Source organism: Myotis myotis, unplaced genomic scaffold (genome assembly GCF_014108235.1).
Source record: "Myotis myotis isolate mMyoMyo1 unplaced genomic scaffold, mMyoMyo1.p scaffold_m19_p_46, whole genome shotgun sequence".
In the NCBI taxonomy this organism is placed as follows: domain Eukaryota; kingdom Metazoa; phylum Chordata; class Mammalia; order Chiroptera; family Vespertilionidae; genus Myotis; species Myotis myotis.
Genome location: NW_023416353.1, coordinates 1,114,459 through 1,132,015, shown reverse-complemented (window position 1 = coordinate 1,132,015; position 17,557 = coordinate 1,114,459). Strand labels below are relative to the sequence as shown.

General features: G+C 42.9%; 2 protein-coding genes and 1 non-coding gene across 9 annotated transcripts in view; 2 read left to right on the top strand and 1 right to left on the bottom strand.

Moving 5' to 3' along the window:
* Positions 1-1,417: 1,417 nt before the first annotated feature.
* On the bottom strand, positions 1,418-6,386 carry MEIG1 (meiosis/spermiogenesis associated 1). The gene is made up of 2 exons (XM_036307276.1): positions 6,226-6,386; positions 1,418-1,726 (listed from the first exon to the last, which is right to left on the bottom strand). Exons 1-2 carry the CDS (start codon positions 6,361-6,363, stop codon positions 1,598-1,600), a joined length of 267 nt encoding a protein of 88 aa, XP_036163169.1. The 5' UTR covers positions 6,364-6,386; the 3' UTR covers positions 1,418-1,597.
* A 567-nt stretch (positions 6,387-6,953) lies between these two features.
* Positions 6,954-7,058, top strand: LOC118655479. Its single transcript, XR_004967278.1, has one exon. It is a non-coding gene; the product is annotated as a U6 spliceosomal RNA (small nuclear RNA).
* A 7,915-nt stretch (positions 7,059-14,973) lies between these two features.
* DCLRE1C (DNA cross-link repair 1C) overlaps positions 14,974-17,557 on the top strand; it is a 49,957-nt gene continuing 47,373 nt past the window's right edge. For 4 of the 7 annotated variants that reach the window (XM_036307311.1, XM_036307310.1, XM_036307309.1 and 1 more), the window contains exon 1: positions 14,975-15,165. In XM_036307311.1, the coding sequence (XP_036163204.1) occupies positions 15,057-15,165 (109 nt within the window). In that variant the 5' untranslated portion in view covers positions 14,975-15,056. Of the gene's footprint in view, positions 15,166-17,557 lie in introns of all 7 variants that reach the window. The other 3 variants (XM_036307314.1, XM_036307312.1, XM_036307315.1) reach the window with 2 other exon arrangements.

Below are 17,557 nucleotides of genomic sequence, written 5' to 3'. Positions count from 1 at the left end.
AGGTTCAATCCCCAGTCAGGGTGCATATAGGAGGCAACCTATCGAAGTTTCTCTTTCACATCGATGAGTTTTCTCTCTCTCTCTCTCTCTCTCTCTCTCTCTCTCTCTCTCTCTCTCTCTCTCCTCTTTCTCTTTCTCTTCCTCTTCCTCTTCCTCTTTCTCTTTCTCTTTCTCTTTCTCTTTCTCTTTCTCTTTCTCTTTCTCTCTCTTAAAAAAAAATCTAGGGGAGAGGGAGATAATTCAAAGCAAAAAGTAGGAAGTGGAGCCAGAAAAAATTCCCAGATTTGGGGAGTGTATGAGATGTTTTCACTCTTGCTGGAGTTGGGTAGGGGCTTTTAGAGTCACCAGCCTGAACCTGATGTCTTCCTACTTTTGGACCACCCTCTATGGTACCATGTCATCTACAAAAACTGACAATTTTTACATCTTTCTTTCTAATTTGTATTTCCTCACAGCTATATTTCAAGTTTACTTGAAACTGAATTGATTTTACCTTGAAAGTCAATTTTTAATAGAAATTGGAGGTCATGAATATAGCCCTCAGCAGTCTTTCTTACCTTCCTCCACTATTCTTTCAAGTATGTCTTATTGCTTGGCTTACTGTATGTATATATATATATCTGATTGCTATGGCTAGGACTTTGAGTATTATGCTGAATAAAAGTGGTGAAAGTGGAAATAATTGTCCTCTTCCTAACCTTAAAGAAAAAACTTTCAGCTTTTCACCATTGAGTATGCTGATAGCTGTGAGTTTGTCATATATGGCCTTTATTATGTTGAGGTATGTTCCCTTATCCCCACTTTGCTGAGGGTATTTTATTATAAACGGATTTTTTTCAAATGCTTTTTCTGCATGTATTGATATAATTTTTACTCTTCATTTTGTTTATGTATTGTATCATGTTAATTGACTTGTAAATATTGAACCAGCCTTGCATCTTGAAAATAAATCCCACTTGATCAAGTCAGATACAGCTGCAGGTGACTGAAGCTTGTTTCTGCTGGGGAAATGGGGTGCCCGTATAAAACAAACACTTGAGATGGATTCCTGCTGAGGTGTTAGGTTGCTGGGCATTTATCCATCTCCTCTCGATCAGTCATGGGCTGAAGGTTGCTCCCAGAGGCCATCATCTCTTGACATTTTTGGTCTACTCAGCAAGAGGTAAAGGATTCCTGAGGCAAGAGAAAGGATTCCTCAGCCTGCAAAATGCAGATCTGGCCGTTCAAAGTCTTGGTCTTATAAAGTAGTAAAGGCTGAAGGCTGTGAGGGTAGAGCAGTCACCTATACTTGATAAGCCTAACCAGTGGGATGGTTTCCAATGGGGCTGTTTTTCCTGTGCATGATGGCTATTTTGCCACAGTTAAAATAATCAAAAGAACAGAACCGAGACAGGTACAATTTTAATGCTTCTGCAGTTGTATTTTAGAACAGAATGAGATGACTAACAGATACCAAGTTTCATGGCTTCTGTGTTTCAGAATATTCAGTTGAAGTCTGCATCTTGAATTCTTTTGTAAATTGACAAACATTTACATGATGCAGAATGAAACAATGAAATATTAAGAGGTAATGATAAGTAACGCAAAGAACAGAGGCCTAGTAAGCATAAATTTTCACTTTGTGGACTTCCTTGTCCTCACATTCCCTCTGTTTGTTGTAGTAATAGAAAGTATTGTCCCTTCTCTGAAGTTTCTTCACATATCCTGTCTCTGGCCAACGATCTACCTACACATCAAAAACCAGAATACAAACATTGTCATGCCGGTTTTATTTTACATAATATTTTACTACCAAATAGTTAAAAGTATAACTCGCATAAAAAGTTAAAGTATAGAATTGTTTTAAAATACTTGACCTCTTATGACAGTGTTACACCCACCCCAAAACACATCTTAAGTCATATCCTTTTACAGCAAAAGAACTAATTTGGTGCTCTCTAGATTCCAATTTCTAGATTTAAATTTCTACTCACTTGCCAAGATAGAAAAAACATTTTAAATCCTCTAAACTTTATTCATATGTTTAAAAATGATTTCAAACATTATTACTTCTTAATTTCTAAAAGTAATACCCCAGGAGGGACTAGGGCTACGCCCAGACCCCATTCTGAAAGCACCTAGAGCTGACTGTTGATGGTGCAAGAGTGACTAAAGGAAGCAGCTAGACTTCATGTATTTAAAGGGCCGTGTGTATTTCCTCACAGCTATATTTCAAGTTTACTTGAAACTGAATTGATTTTACCTTGAAAGTCAATTTTTAATAGAAATTGGAGGTCATGAATATAGCCCTCAGCAGTCTTTCTTACCTTCCTCCACTATTCTTTCAAGTATGTCTTATTGCTTGGCTTACTGTATGGTCTGGCCCGATCCAGTTTGGACATTTTTCTCCCATTCATGCAAATTCATGTTATGCCCCCCTTAATCAGGTCGGTGTGTTTCTGTGTGTGTTAGGTATGTTTGTTTTTTCTGGATTTTGGGAGATGTGCTCTCATTGCCAAAAGTCTGTTATTCAGGTTTCATGGTCTAGAAAACAAAACCCTGTCCTTCAACACCATCTGTACAGGCAGCTTCACTTCCCATAGTCCCCTCTTATAAATCATCATTTCAATGGGAACATGAATATAAAGGAATACACATTGTTTACGTTTAACAGTGCATTTTCATTTTCTTCTGCTGTCTCATTTATTTGTCAAGTAGCAAAAATAGGAGGCAGCATATCTGAAAAACCTCAGCAGGCTCTCTGACATATACACTATAGAAAAAAAATCATAAATTCTATCACTTAGGTCAGGCCTGTCTTTTGTATCTTCTATTGCGCTCAGCAGTGAAAGGAAGGTGTTCTCAAGTCACCACGTACAGCCCTCTTCCTCACGGGACCAGTAGCAGGTTTTGTTCATTTACTAGGGTCTTGAACATCATCTCATGTAGTGAAGAAACAGTATGTACAACTGCTGCTTCCACAGAACATCCAAAACTACTTCCTATGGAACAAAAGGCCTCCAAACAGCAATATTGGTTCTGCACTTATCAACATCTTTGCTATTTCATCATTTTTTCTTCTTAGCTTTTTACTTAATCACTCCCATTCAATCTAGGAAATCTTCATCCTGAAAGTATATGGAGCAGAGAGATAAGGTCCTCAAGCCCTACTCCCCTCAGCCAGGGCTGGGAGAGCAATAGCACTAATACTGCCCATAAGGTGAGCGCCTCAGGTCAGGACAAGGAACTTCACTCATACCCTTTAGACCGCTGGTACATGCCAATCCAAGCAAGCCTTCAGTCACTACTTAGAGGCATCCTCTAAGGCCCACAGCAAATGCCTCTGGGGACATGAACCCTTTTGGGAAGAAAGTCCCCAAAGGAAGTGATATTTACCATCCTCTGGATTCCTGTGCTGCTTCTTTTAAGGCATACAGGGCGTCCCAAGAAAATGTATACACACTTTAACAGCTGACAGCTCAGTTTTAAAAATGAAATGTATTTAATAAACACTGCCTTTGTAATTATTTGAAGTGTGTGTATACATTTTTTGGAATACCCTATATATTTTGACATATAAGGTTTTATTGTTTTTGTCATTCTCAATCTTCAAGATATAAGAGTAATAAATGTTATCATTCATTAAACACTATTCATTCACTCAACAAATTATCACTGAGCACTGCAATGTCAGGCACTTTAAACACATGCCTTCATTTCATTCCTGTGACAATTTCCTGTTGGAGGCACTGCCATCACAATCTTGCAGTTGAGCTCAGTGAAGTTAAAAGCCTTGTGCGGGATTACCCAGCTAGTGAGGGGGAGGGCCAGGCTGCAACCCTTGAACAATCAATTGCAAATCCTGTACTCTTCCCACTGGCCACCAAATTTGAGGTCAGGCAAGGCAAGTGCTTGTATTTTTTATTCCCTAAAGCACTTGGCACAGAAATGTGCACATGGTAGGTACCCAATAAACATACTGCTGAAGTGAAATGCAAACTCTCCATATCTGTAAAGTCATACAGTGAATAGGGTTGTTCTTTCCTTTATAACACACACACACACACACACACACACACACACACACACACACACACAAAAACCTTCTCAGGTGCTTCTGGGGACTTCTACTTTAAGGATGTTCTTATTGTCCTCTTAAATCTAATTTTACCTCAATTACAACAGTATTGTGTGTGTATGTGGTGGGGGTGGGGGTGGGGTTTAGGTGCAGCTATGCCTACATGATCACATCATCTCTATGATCCTGGGTCCTTTATACCTTTTAGGGGCATCCCAATCTTAAGGCAAGGTATGAAGCTTGTTTTTGAATAGCATTAAAATAGTCATGCTTGTGTTTTATCTGTCTAAAATCCATAGATAATACAGTAATGAAGAATACCTTTTGGCCGAACTGGTTTGGCTCAGTGGATAGAGCGTTGGCCTGCGGACTCAAGGGTCCCAGGTTCGATTCCAGTCAAGGGCATGTACCTTGGTTGTGGGCACATCCCCACTGGGGGGCATGCAGGAGGCAGCTGATCGATCTCTCTCATCGATGTTTCTAACTCTCTATCCCTCTCCCTTCTCTGTAAAAAAAATCAATAAAATATATTAAAAAGAAAAAAAGAATACCTTTTGGTAAGAGATGTCAGAATATTGATACAGTTAGCCTTTTGTATCTGTGGGTTTTGGATCTGCAGTTTCAACTAATCGCTCATTGAAAATGTTGGAAAAAATGATCTCAGAAAGTTCCCAAAAGCAAAACTTGAATTTGCCATATGCCAGGCACTACACTGAATCCACACAAATGAAGTGATGTATAGGTATATCCTGCTGTAGCCTATCTGAAAATATAGATAATATGCAAATACTATTTCATCCTATATAATAAAAGCCCAGCAACCGAATGGTGAAATGACCAGAACAACCAGTTGACCAGTCACTATGACACGTACTGACCACCAGGGGGCAGATGCTCAACACAGGAGCTTCCCCCTGGTGGTCAGTGTGCTCCCACAGTGGGAGCACCGCTGGGCTGACTGGGATGAGCAGCGCTCCCACAGTGGGCTGATCCCCGCAGGCCATGCCCCTCACCAGTGCATGAATCTCATGCACCAGGCCTCTAGTTTTATATAAGGGACTTGAGGGATCCTGAAACCAATCCCCTGGGACACTGAGGGATGACTGTATATGAAAATCACAGTCATCAAATATTAATTTGATCAGTGTTTATAACTTCATTCCTCACCAGCCCTACTATCTGTCAAATTAATATGCATCAAATTAAAGGGTCTAGCATATGTTAGCTCTGTAATGCCTCCAATTTCTTTTCCTATCTACTTTTAAAGGAAGTATTAAGCAAAGATCAAAGGAAAAAGAAAATATAGAGAGCTGAAAAATACACATGTGAATTAGTCTCTAAACAATGGAGAGTTAATACTAAAAAAAAAAAAAAAAAAAAAAAAAAAATTGAATAAATACTTTGTTGTAACCCGAAATCTGAGCATTAAAATACATTTATGGCCCTGATCAGTTTGGCTCAGTGGATAGAGTGTCGGCCTGGGGACTGAAGGGTCCCGGGTTCGATTCCAGTCAAGGGCATGTACCTTGGTTGCGGGCACATCCCCAGTAGGGGGTGTGCAGGAGGCAATTAATCGATGTTTCTCTCTCATCAATGTTTCTGACTCTCTATCCTTCTCCCTTCCTCTCTGTAAAAAATCAATAAAATATATTTAAAACAGATGTATGAATACTATATATCATATTCTTAAAAACTCTTGTCTCTTAGTATCTGGTAGAAAGAATGAATTTTTTAAAACCCCATTATAAACTGGTGCCGTGTCTAGATTTTAATCTAGTCTATGAAAAGCAAAGTCAAGAGAACCTAGAAAGGACTACCAAAGTCAGGACTTGTTCTCTAATGGTTTTTTGTCACATGTAATCCCCATAATAAACAGAATTTAACCCCTTTACAATTCGTGGTCAAAATTAAAATGAAACTGGCATTTAGCAGAGTTTAGTTGTTCAATAAAAGCTAGAAATTTCTTAATATTTCCATGCTGAGGGACCACCCCCTTCCTCATTCTGCCTAAAAATCACTTTTTTGGGCCTTAGTCTACTCTTCAATAAAATGAGAGAGCTGGATAAGAATTTCCTTTCAGTTTTCCTCTAGTTCTTTGTTTTATTTTAAAACTTTCACCATTGAACAAACTCATTTTGAGCTCAGATTTATAGAGGAATAAAACTTACCACAGAAACTTGTTTTACTTGTTTATATTCAATTTCATCCCGATATCCTGCTTGTTGAAATCTGTACAGATTTTCAATCTCTTCTGACCATTTTTTGGCACGAATTATTGACTTGGGTTTCATGTCAGAACTAGCCATGGCTACAGAGATCTTATTGCCAATTAATTCTGAAAGATGTTAAAACAAAATTAATAGATGACATAATAGTGACAATTTGAAAGTCCCTTTAAAAATGAACAAAATTAGCATATAAAAATAATTAAGAGTCCAGAATCCCACAGACAACAGTATGGTGATTGCCAGAACTGGAAGAGGAGTGGGGGAAGGTAGGGAGATAAAAGGTAATGGAAGAAGACTTGACTTTGGGTGGTGGATTCATTATGCAATATACAGATAATGTATTATAGAATTGTACACTTGAAACCTGTATAATTTATTAACCAATGTCACCCCAATAAAATCAATAAAAGTTAAAATACATATATTAAAATGTAATCATTCAATTCCAAGATTGAGAAGGATTCATGCTCTATTTTAGAAATAAAATAAGTCCTGAAAGATACATAGATAACTTTTTATTTCTTCATCAAATAAAATTGCATTCACACTCATGGAGTGATATCGTAAAGGCTGGATACTAATTCTGTTGTTCCAGGCAATAGTTTACAAATCTTTGAAATCACACATTTTTTTACTGCTCAGTAGAACGTCATAATATCCCACCACCTGTGCTCACTTCAGTAGCACATATACTAAAATTGAAACAATGCAGAGAAGATTAGCATGGCCCCTCACAAGATGACATGCAAATTCATGAAGCAAGTGTTGCTCCATAGAGGTGTTGCCTGCAGAACAGCTCTTCCACTATAGTCACAGCTGGTCCTCGCAGCCAATTGGCCTGGAGATCAATTTCTCCCAGTGATACCAAAAGCAATCAAGGCTCTACTACAAAAAGACTGGGCACAGAGCCCACACAGTGGCGCACCAAGAGTGCCCATCTCAGGTGACTGGGGAGGCTGAGCCACTGGCCCTACAGGACACCTAATACAGAAGGCCACTCTACCAATTTCAGGAGACATAACAGCTCTACCTAATACATAGAATTAAACACAGGGAAGCAGCCAAAATGGGAAGACAAAGAAACATGTCACAAATGAAACAAATGGAAGTAAGCAAACTACTGAATACAGAGTTCAAAACAATGGTTATAAGGTTGCTCAAGGATCTTAATGAGTTTCAAGGGTCTTAATGAGAGCTTTAAGAGACTTAATGAGACTTTCAAGGATCTTAGTGAGAATGTCAAAGAAATGAAGAAGGACAAGTCAGAAATTAAGCATACACTAACTGAAATAAAGAATAATTTACAGGGATTAAACACTAGAGGATTCCAAGAATAATATCAGTGATTTGGAATATGAGGAAGCAAAAAACGTCCAATCAGAAGAGCAAAAAGAAAAAATAATCCAAAAATGTGAACACAATGTAAGAAGACTCTGGGACAACTTCAAGCATACCAACATTAGAAGTATGGGGTGCCAGAAGGAGAAGAGAAAGAGCACGATATTGAAAACCTATTTGAAGAAATAATGACAGAAAACTTCCTCTACTTGTGAAAGAAATAGGCTTACACCTCCAGGAAACACAGAGCCAGAGAGTCCCAAACAAGGGGAACCCAAAGAGGCCCACACCAAAACACATCATAATTAAAATGCCAAAGGTTAAAGATGAAGAGAGAATCTTAAAAGCTGCAAGAGAAAAGCAGTTAGTGAGAGAAACTAAGATGGCGGCATAGGTAAACACCGAAATTGCTACCTCCCACAACAACTTCAAAAATACAACAAAAAGACAAAACGGACATCATCCAGAACTACAGGAAGGCTGGCTGAGTGGAAATTCTACAACTAGAAGGAAAGGGAAAAACACACTGAGCCAGAGGAGCTGCGGAAGTAAAGTGCAGAGGTACAGAGGCTCGCGCGCATGGAAAGGGGCTGGCACCTGAGGATGCGGCTGTCTTTTTGAATCAGGAGGGAGTCACAAGCTCCCGACTGCTCGGAACTCCGGTTCCAGGAAGTGTCTGGGGACCCAGGACTCATACGGGGAGAAACTGGACTGTCTGGCAGCAGGCAGAACTCTGAGCTTTCCCTCAGAGGTGCTTGCAGCAATTAAATTACTGGGACACTGAGACACGCGACCCCTTAGGGAAGGGCTGAGGACCAGCCATAGCTGCTTGCTCCACCCTTTGATTCCCTGAGACCCCGCCCCACCCAGACTGCGACAGAGGCTTTTGCATATGAATGCCCTGGCCCTTTGCAACCTGAAAATCACCTAACAAACGGCAGCTGGGCCAGACAGACTCAGAACTTCCAAGAGAAGGCCCAAGGCCCCACAGCAGCTTGCATTGCTTCACAGCTGGGCCTCATCAGGGCACCTCCAAACTCCAAAAAAGGAAGGGGAATCTGCAGTTCTCTTCGTAGCTTCTGCTGTGTAACCTCAGGCAGAGGCTAAATTAGCACCTCCTTAGATCCAAGAGCCAGTGTACCCAGTGGTCAGAGGGGGACCATCCAGATTACAACTCCTCAGATCCATAAGGGACACACTCAGGGAGCAGACTCAGTGAGCACCATAGCCCCACTGAAGCAAGTCTTGCCCCAGAGGGTGTCTTCAGCACAGAAGTTCTCCCAATGCAGACACAGCTGATTCTCACTGCCAATTGGCCTGAAGGTCAATTCCTCCCAGTGATCTGACAACAATCAAGGCATAACTACAGCAAGACTGTGCACAAAGCCCACAAGGGGGTACACCAAGAGTGTCCACCTCAGGTCACTGGGGAGGCTGAGCCACTGGGCCCTACAGGACATCTAGCACACAAAACCACTCTACCAACACAGGGAAGCACAAAAAATGGGGAGACAAAGAAACAGGTCACAAATGACAGAAGTGGAGGAAAGCAAACGACTGGATATAGAGTTCAAGGCCACGTTTATAAGGTTTTTCAAGAATTTTATGGAAACCGCTGATAAATTTAGTGAGACCCTGGAGGATATGAAAAAAGACCAACTAGAAATTAAGCATACACTGACTGAAATAAAGAATAATATACAGAGATCCAACAGCAGACAAGAGGATCCCAAGAATCAAGTCAAAGATTTGAAATACGAAAAAACAAAAAATACCCAACCGAAAAAGAAAAAAGAAAAAAGATTCCAAAAATATGAAGATAGTGTAAGGAGCCTCTGGGACAACTTCAAACATACCAACATCAGAATTATAGGGGTACCAGAAGAACAGAGAGGGCAAGATATTGAAAACCTATTTGAAGAAATAATGACAGAAAACTTCCCCTACCTGGTCAAAGAATTAGACTTACAAGTCCAGGAAGCGCAGAGAACCCCAAACAAAAGGAACCCAAAGAGGACCACACCAAGACACATCATAATTAAAATGCCAAGAGCAAAAGATAAAGAGAGAATCTTAAAAGCAGCAAGAGAAAAACAATCAGTTACCTACAAGGGAGTACCCATACGACTGTCAGCTGATTTCTCAACAGAAACCATGCAAGCCAGAAGAGAGTGGCAAGAAATATTCAAAGTGATGAATGCCAAGAACCTACAACCAAGATTACTTTATCCAGCAAAGCTATCATTCAGAATAGAAGGTCAGATAAAGAGCTTCACAGATAAGAAAAAGCTAAAGGAGTTCATCACCACCAAACCAGCATTATATGAAATGCTGAAAGGTATTCTTTAAGAAGAGGAAGAAGAAAAAAGAACTCTTACCATTTGCCACAGTATGGAACTGGAGAGTGGATAAATACCACATGATCTCACTCATTTGTGGAATATAATGAACAACATAAACTGATGAACAAGGACTGATTCAGAGACAGGGAGGCATTGATTGGACTGTTGGGCCTTGGAGGGAAGTTAGGGGAGGGTGGGGGTAAGGGGGAAAGATCAACCAAAGGACTTATATGAAAGCATATAGGCCTAACCAATGGACACGGACAACGGGGAGGTGAGGGCATGAGCGGGGGGGTGGGGGATAGGGGGTAACGTGGGGATAAGGACACATATGTAATATCTTAATCAATAAAAAATATATTAAAAAAAGAATTATTTGCCCCCCCCCCCAAAAAAAAGAAAAGCAGTTAGTTACCTACAAGGGTGTGCCCATATGACTCTCCGCTAATTTCACAACAGAAACTTTGCAGGCCAGAAGGGATTGGCAAGAAATATTCAAAGTGATGAATAGGAAGGACCTACAACCAAGATTACTCTACCCAGCAAAGTTATCATTTAGAATTGAAGGACAGATAAAGAGCTTCCCAGATAAGAAAAAGCTAAAGGAGTTCATCACCGTCAAACCAGTATTATATGAAATGCTGAAGGGTATTCTTTAAGAAGAGGAAGAGGAAGAAGAAGAAGAAGAAGAAGAAGAAGGAGGAGGAGGAGGAGGAGGAGGAGGAGGAGGAGGAGAAATATGAACAATAAAATGGCAATAAATACATATCTATCAACAATTGAATCTAAAACTCAAAATAAGCAAACCAGAAATCTAATGAACAAAATAAACTGAGAAATAAAACAGAGCCAGAGGCATGGAAATATGGAACAGACTGACAAGTCTCAGAGGGAAGGGGTGACAGGGGGTGAAACGAGATTAACCAAAGATCTTATATGCATATATGTTTTACCTATGGACACAGACAACAGGGTGGTAAGGGTTTGGGGTGGGGCAGGAACCAGTGAAGGGGGGGAGGGGATCTATGGGGAAAAAAAGGGAGGCATCTAATATTCTCAACAATAAAGATTAATTTTTTTACTTCATTAAAAGGAGTCTTATAGTAAATGTTTTAACATGTGTAATAAATGTAGCTTTATCTGGATTTAATGGGGAGAGGGGAATAGGAAATGGAAATAAAATTGACAGAATTGCTAAGTTTCAGATAAATGTTTCTTTGATATAAAAGATGGAGCCTAAAATTCCCTCAGTCCTATATAATAAAAGGGTAATATGCAAATTGACCCTAACAGCAGAAACAACTGGGAATGACTAGTCACTATAACACACACTGACCACCAGGGGGCAGACACTCAATGCAGGAGCTGCCCCTTGGTGGTCAGTGCGCTGCTCAGCCACAAGCCAGGCTGACGGCTGCCAGCACAGCGGTGGTGGCTGGTGGTGGGAGCCTCTCCCACCTCCTCAGCAGCACTAAGGATGTCCAACTGCAGCTTAGGCCTGCTCCCCGCTGGCAAGTGGACATCCCCCAATGGCTCCCGGGCTGCCAGAGGGATATCTGATTGCCAGCTTAGGCCCTATCCCCCAGGGAGCGGGCCTAAACCAGCAGATGGACATCCCCAAGGGGTCCCAGACTGCAAGAGGGCACAGGCCGGGATGAGGGACCCCCCCTCCCCCGCCCCAAGTGCACAAATTTTTGTGCACCAGGCCTCTAGTGGTTAATAAAAAACATAATGAAGGCTGTGTAATTTGTTTTAACTCCACATATAAATCACACACAAATACTGATTCACTTTTGTCTATCGACAATAAGGAAATTGGTCTTATTCTTCCTCCTACCTCCTGTTGATTTTTGTTACATTACTTATTTAATATTTTAAAGTTGTTTGGACTTAGCTCCAGATTGAAATGAATTGAAATGAAGTCATCTGAGTCATACAGTTCTTACTCTGATCAAGGTAGCAACTACCTAAGTGGATATATCATTAGTGTTTTTTTTCCATTTTTTGCAATGTGCATACCAACATATATTGACTACACCAAAAAAATATTAAGGTAATGATAAATTTGATATTTTTTAAATCTTTGATCTGTATTAATTAGATTCAGGCTCATGTTGCATTTTAAGACAATACAATGTTATGTTGCTGTATAAATTTATATAAAATTTGGAATACCTACAAAATAATAGATAAACCATATTTCAGTGAAACTCTTGTCCTTCAATTCTATTTATTTGAATGTGAGGTTCACTGTGTCATTGCTGCACAACATACTAGACAGATAAGACCAACAAGTGAGCTGGACACATGGCATAGCCCAATAATCCATTAACATATGAATATATATATGTATATATATAATATTAGGAAAAAGGGCACTAAGAAACATGAAAGGAAAAAAGGTGCTAATTCACTATGTTAAATACAATTTCAAAACTAGTCATGTTTTTATATGAATTTAGTGGCTGTATTACTTATATTTCTTTTACAGATGAAACACTTTTTCTAAGAGTAGTGGTACAATCTTAATTTTTGCTTTACCCAAGTCATGTTTGCTTTACTCATATTCACTCGAATTTCAAATATTTGAAATTCAAATATTAACCTCTAGTTCATGTAATTGTTTATTCACCTATGTAACCTTTTGTCAGTTTCAAACAAAACAATCATGTCAACTACACATATAAAAATGCTACATTTTTATGTAATGGGTGAAGGGGGTCAAAAAGTAAAAAGAAAAATAAATAAATATGACCACCACCAGAAAAAAATAGTTATCACATTTTGTATGCAGTTGTCCCTCTCTCTGTTTCTCTTGCATTACCGACCTGATAACCAAGAGTGACTAAGGGGCAGGGAGCATGTAGTATGGAGACACTGGACAAAGGGATGATTTATGTTCTGGCTGGGATGGAGCAGGCAGGCAAGAGATTTTATCACGCTTCTCAGATCGGCCTGCAATTTAAAACGTATGAATTGTTTGTTCTGGAATTTTCCACGTAATATTTTCAGACCATGGTTGACTGCAGGTAACTGAAACCACGGAAAGCAAAACTGCGGGTAACGGGGTGGGGGGACTGCTGTAATTATTTTGTGTGTCTGTATCAGTTCCGGTACTCTGAAAAGAAACTTATCAGGGGTAAAGTTTATGAAACATAAGGACAGTGATCAGGAGTCTGCAGGAAAAGCTTTTACACCGTGATGCACCCCTAACACCTGTGGATGGAAAAAGAGAAGAAGTGCAATAGGGCGGGGGAGCTTCAGACTGCCCCCTGGGGTGGGAGAGGTTCTCTAAAAGCGGAGGATCCAGTGACTGGCCCACGGAGGAACCCTGAACGGAGGCCCCAGAACCACGGCCCCTAAAGCGAAGGGCGTGAGGGCAGCTGGGAAACTACGGAGAATCAGAATCCGAAAGTCAAGAGGTCAAACGCGAGGTAATATCCACACAGAAGCAAGCAGGACGAGTCCCCAAACGAACCAGGAGCGCAGAAACGGAAGGGGCGGCGCCGGGCTTGGAGCGGGGTGGGGTGCGGGAGGTTCCCCGGGAGCGCAGAGGCGGGACCGGCGGGCGGCCCCTCAGCCCCCGCTTCCCCGCCCCGCCCCGGCCCGGCCCTCCGCGGGTACCCTCCCTGGGCCGACCTGGAGAGGCTGGGCGCCCCACCTGGACCTCGCAGGAGAGCGCGGAGGTGCCTGTGGTCCCCACTCGGGATCAGTGGGCTGGGCAGCGAGAGGCCGACAGCCTTGGTTTAGGACGCCCCTGCGTCTCCTAGCAACGAGCGGAGCGCGCCCCCCGCCCACAAGTCTCAGTGCGCAAGCGCGCGGCTTGGGCGGGGCTGCAGTCCCAAAAGGAGGAGGCACTGAAGTGGGTCCGGGTGTGGGAAGGACCCTTGAAAGGGCTCGACCCCAAGAAGGGGTGGAGGGTGAAAAGTGTTATGCTGGTCTTCAAGCCCAGGCAGAATTCCTCGTAAAAGTGGCACAGAGAGCAGAGGCTATTGGTGATTCTGTCCCTGATAGTACACATCTCGCGTCTGTCCTACCTCCCTTCTCATTTTATTGGGATTAAATGAACCAGTCCACAGAATCCTGCATAAATACTTAACAATTAGTAAACCTACAATAAAAGACATCTACAGCTTTATTTTTTCCTGACATTACCTTCATTATTATATTTAAAATAATCTGTTTACTTACATCTTCCAAATTTATTGCCTCAGATTTCCAGATCTCTCTCTGAACTCTAGATTTGTATATCCCATATCCACTTGGTTGTCCAAAACAATCCCCTCTAAATGCCCCTACACCACACCCATTCCTTGCCCAGTCTTCCCCTTTCAGTAGATGCCTCCCAGAGTTCACTCCTTTTCTTACCCTCCATATCCATCCATCAGCAAAGCCTGTGATCCTCAGAGATCGTGTATTTATTTGCTCAGTTTGGAGTTATAAATGGAAGCGGGAATTAATAGTTATTGAATCTACCACGAGTCAGATACAATTTTTTTCTCATACCATCCTCGTGGCTATTCCATACGGTTGATGCTGGGAAGAGAAGAAGGGAAACTGAGCTCGGTTTCAGGCTGTCCGTGGATAAGCAGGAAGAGGAACACAGTCTGATTTCAAGAGAAGCTCTGCATCTTCCACCCCCCACCCCTCCCACACCCCCACCCCATGCATCCCCCCTTTGCATCATTGGGTGGAACCGCCTGCTACACAGTGCTCTTTCCCTTCGCGCTACTCTCCCTGCACAGGCACGGACAACTCTTCACCGAAATGACACCGTGCTGTGTCAATGGTTTCCGGCAGAAGCCACACGCCCAGCTACACTATCGATGTAACCCAGCCGCCCAGCCCCAGGCTCTGCAGCTGCCTCGCTCGAGCGCAACGCAGCTCTGACATTTAATCCTCAGGTCGCGGGCCGCGGAAACGCTCCTAGGCACCGCCCCCTTCGCAGGGCTCCAATGATTGGGCGAGGCTGAGCCCGGCTGGCCAATGGTGAGGCGGCAGCAGCTTCCCGGAAGTGGCGGCGCGGTCCGGCATTCCGCGGCCTCGCGGCGGGCTCCCTGGCGAACCTAGCGCTTCCGGGGGGCTGGCGCTATGAGTTCCTTCCAGGGGCAGATGGCCGAGTACCCGAGCATCTCCATAGATCGCTTCGACAGGGAGAATCTGAGGGCGCGCGCCTACTTCCTGTCGCACTGCCACAAGGGTGAGTGAGCGCGGCGTGCCGCCCACCCCCGGGGGACCCGGGCTGCGCGGGTTCGGCCCCCCCCCCCCCCCCCCCCCCCGGGGAAGTCAAGTCGCCCGGGAGCTGGAGAGGAGGGACGTCGGGGGCCCGGGGCCTGGAGCGAGGGGCTGCGGGCTTTGGCAGGGAGACTAGCAACTGCCCCTCGCCCCAGCCTGGCTCTTCAGCCTCGGAGGCTTTCTTTTCTCATCTGTGCAACTGCCGGTTGCGCACTGAACCCGGGCAGTTTGATCAGGCACAGCTGTTATGTTCTGGAGGCGCTCCTAGCGGCCAGTACTCAGAGGTTGGCGAGGATTAGCTAGTTCTCCCACCTCCTCGCTACTGTGTTAGGAAGGAGAAGGTGATGGAATTCCGCCACACTCCCCAGACATTAACAGGCAGGCACACTCTCACCCTGAAATCAACCACCCTGTCAGCAAACTCGCCAACTGCAAGCCATCCCCCCCAGAGCCCCCCCCCCAAAAAAAAACACCACCCCTCCCTTAGATAGTTTGTCCACATCCAATAAAAAAGGTTCATTTTCGTTTACCTTGTAGATGGCCAGGCCAGGCAACCAGGATGCTAAGATTTCACAGCTGGAGGCGGTTAGGGATGAAGCCTGAAGCTTCAACCCCTAATGATACGGCCTCCAGACTAGATGCTCCAGGCAGGGCAGAGGGCCTCTAAAACATGCTAGCCAATCTCCAGAGATGGCATACCGCTAATTTCACAGCCGTTGTCGGTCTTTAATATCTATTATGTGATTAATGAGTCACTAACTTCACCAAGGAAAACAGCTTTAACATTCATTATGCTAATTAGCACGGCCTTTGGCCTGGATGAGAGATGAAGATGAGCTTGGGCACTCTGGTAGCTGCTGGTAGGAGTGTGGGCGTCCAGAGTAGCTTGAGAAGGATATCCCGCCCACTCCTGAAGATTGAATCAGAGCATAACAAACATATACACATGCATATCATACAGGGTAATTTTAAAGTAAATTACAGATATTGAGCATTGTCCTTCCTCACCAGTTGGTGTGAAGACCAACTGTTGTCTTGTGTGTGGAATCAATCAGTCACTTTAATCTGGTGTAAATTGTTCACATTAACTGCTTTGGAGAAACACTTACTTCTTGCGCAAAGCCGCCAATTATCTTTTAAAATATATATATTTTATTGATTTTTTACAGAGAGGAGGGGAGAGGGATAGAGAGTTAGAAACATCGATGAGAGAGAAACATCTATCAGCTGCCTCCTGCACTCTCCCTACTGGGGATGTGCCCACGACCAAGGTACATGCCCTTGACCAGAATCGAACCTGGGACCCTTCAGTCTGCAGGCCAACACTCTATCCACCGAGCCAAACCAGTTAGGGCCAATTATTTATCTTTAATGAGGAAAATCTGAAGCTCCTCTCCATTTGCTAAATAGCTCTGTGAGCCTCTTTAATAAGGGGCTTATTCTTGAGAATAACTTTTTTGGGGTCTTTTTTTTTTCCATTGAGAATCTGCTGCTGGGTGCAGATGCCCCTGTTTTTACCTTTTGTGTTAAGTCTCACTGGAGTTTCTGAATGTGTTGGCTGTGATTAAATTATGGCAAAGGGGCTTGCCTTCGGATTTAGGAGTAGTGAGTTTGGAGAAAGAATTCATCTAAAAGAATTTGTGAAATCATCATTAGTTTGTATGTTGAAGCCAGAAATTGCTACTCGAGAAATTTCTAATGTTCCCTGTTCTCGAATTATGTGTGGGTCTGTTTACTCAACCAGGGTGTAAACTCATCAAGGGCAAGCACTCAACTTCTGCTTTTGGTATTTTCCTATGTTGCCTCCTGGTGGTTTTTAACCGTTTTGAGAAAGAGATGTTTTTGGATGTTCTGTGGAATCCCCCTCCCCCAATTCACATGTTGAAGCCTTTAACCCCAATATGAATGTATTTGGAGATAGGGCATTTAGGAAGTAATAAGGTGAAATGGGGTCCTAAGGGTGGGGGTCTTAATTTGAAGAGGAAGAAATCTCTCTCTCTCTCTCTCTCTCTCTCTCTCTCTCTCTCTCTCTCTCTCTCTCTATCTATCTATCTCTCTCCCCACATACACACGGAAAAGTCATGTGAGCAGACAGCAAGAAGGTCTGCAAGCCAGGAAGAGAGGTCTTATTAGAATCCAGTCTTGGACTTCAGCCTCTAGAACTCTGACAGATAAATTTCTGCTGTTTAAACCCCCAGTCTATTGTATTCTGTTATGACAGCCAGGGCTAGTCACCCAGTGTTGGGGAGAACCCCTCTGGGGACAACTTATGATTTATTCTGGTCAAGGAAGAAAGAAAAGGCCCCAGAAAGGAGTCTCTGGGTGCACTTCTAACCGCACAAAGCAGGGCTGTCATA

Bases quoted from the DNA above. Each gene is read 5' to 3' on its own strand.
- MEIG1 (XM_036307276.1), bottom strand. From the start codon at position 6,363: ATGGCTAGTTCTGACATGAAACCCAAGTCAATAATTCGTGCCAAAAAA. The intron at 1,727-6,225 runs GTAAGTTTTATT...TTTGATGTGTAG, and splicing joins AAGTAAAACAAGTTTCTGTG to GTAGATCGTTGGCCAGAGAC.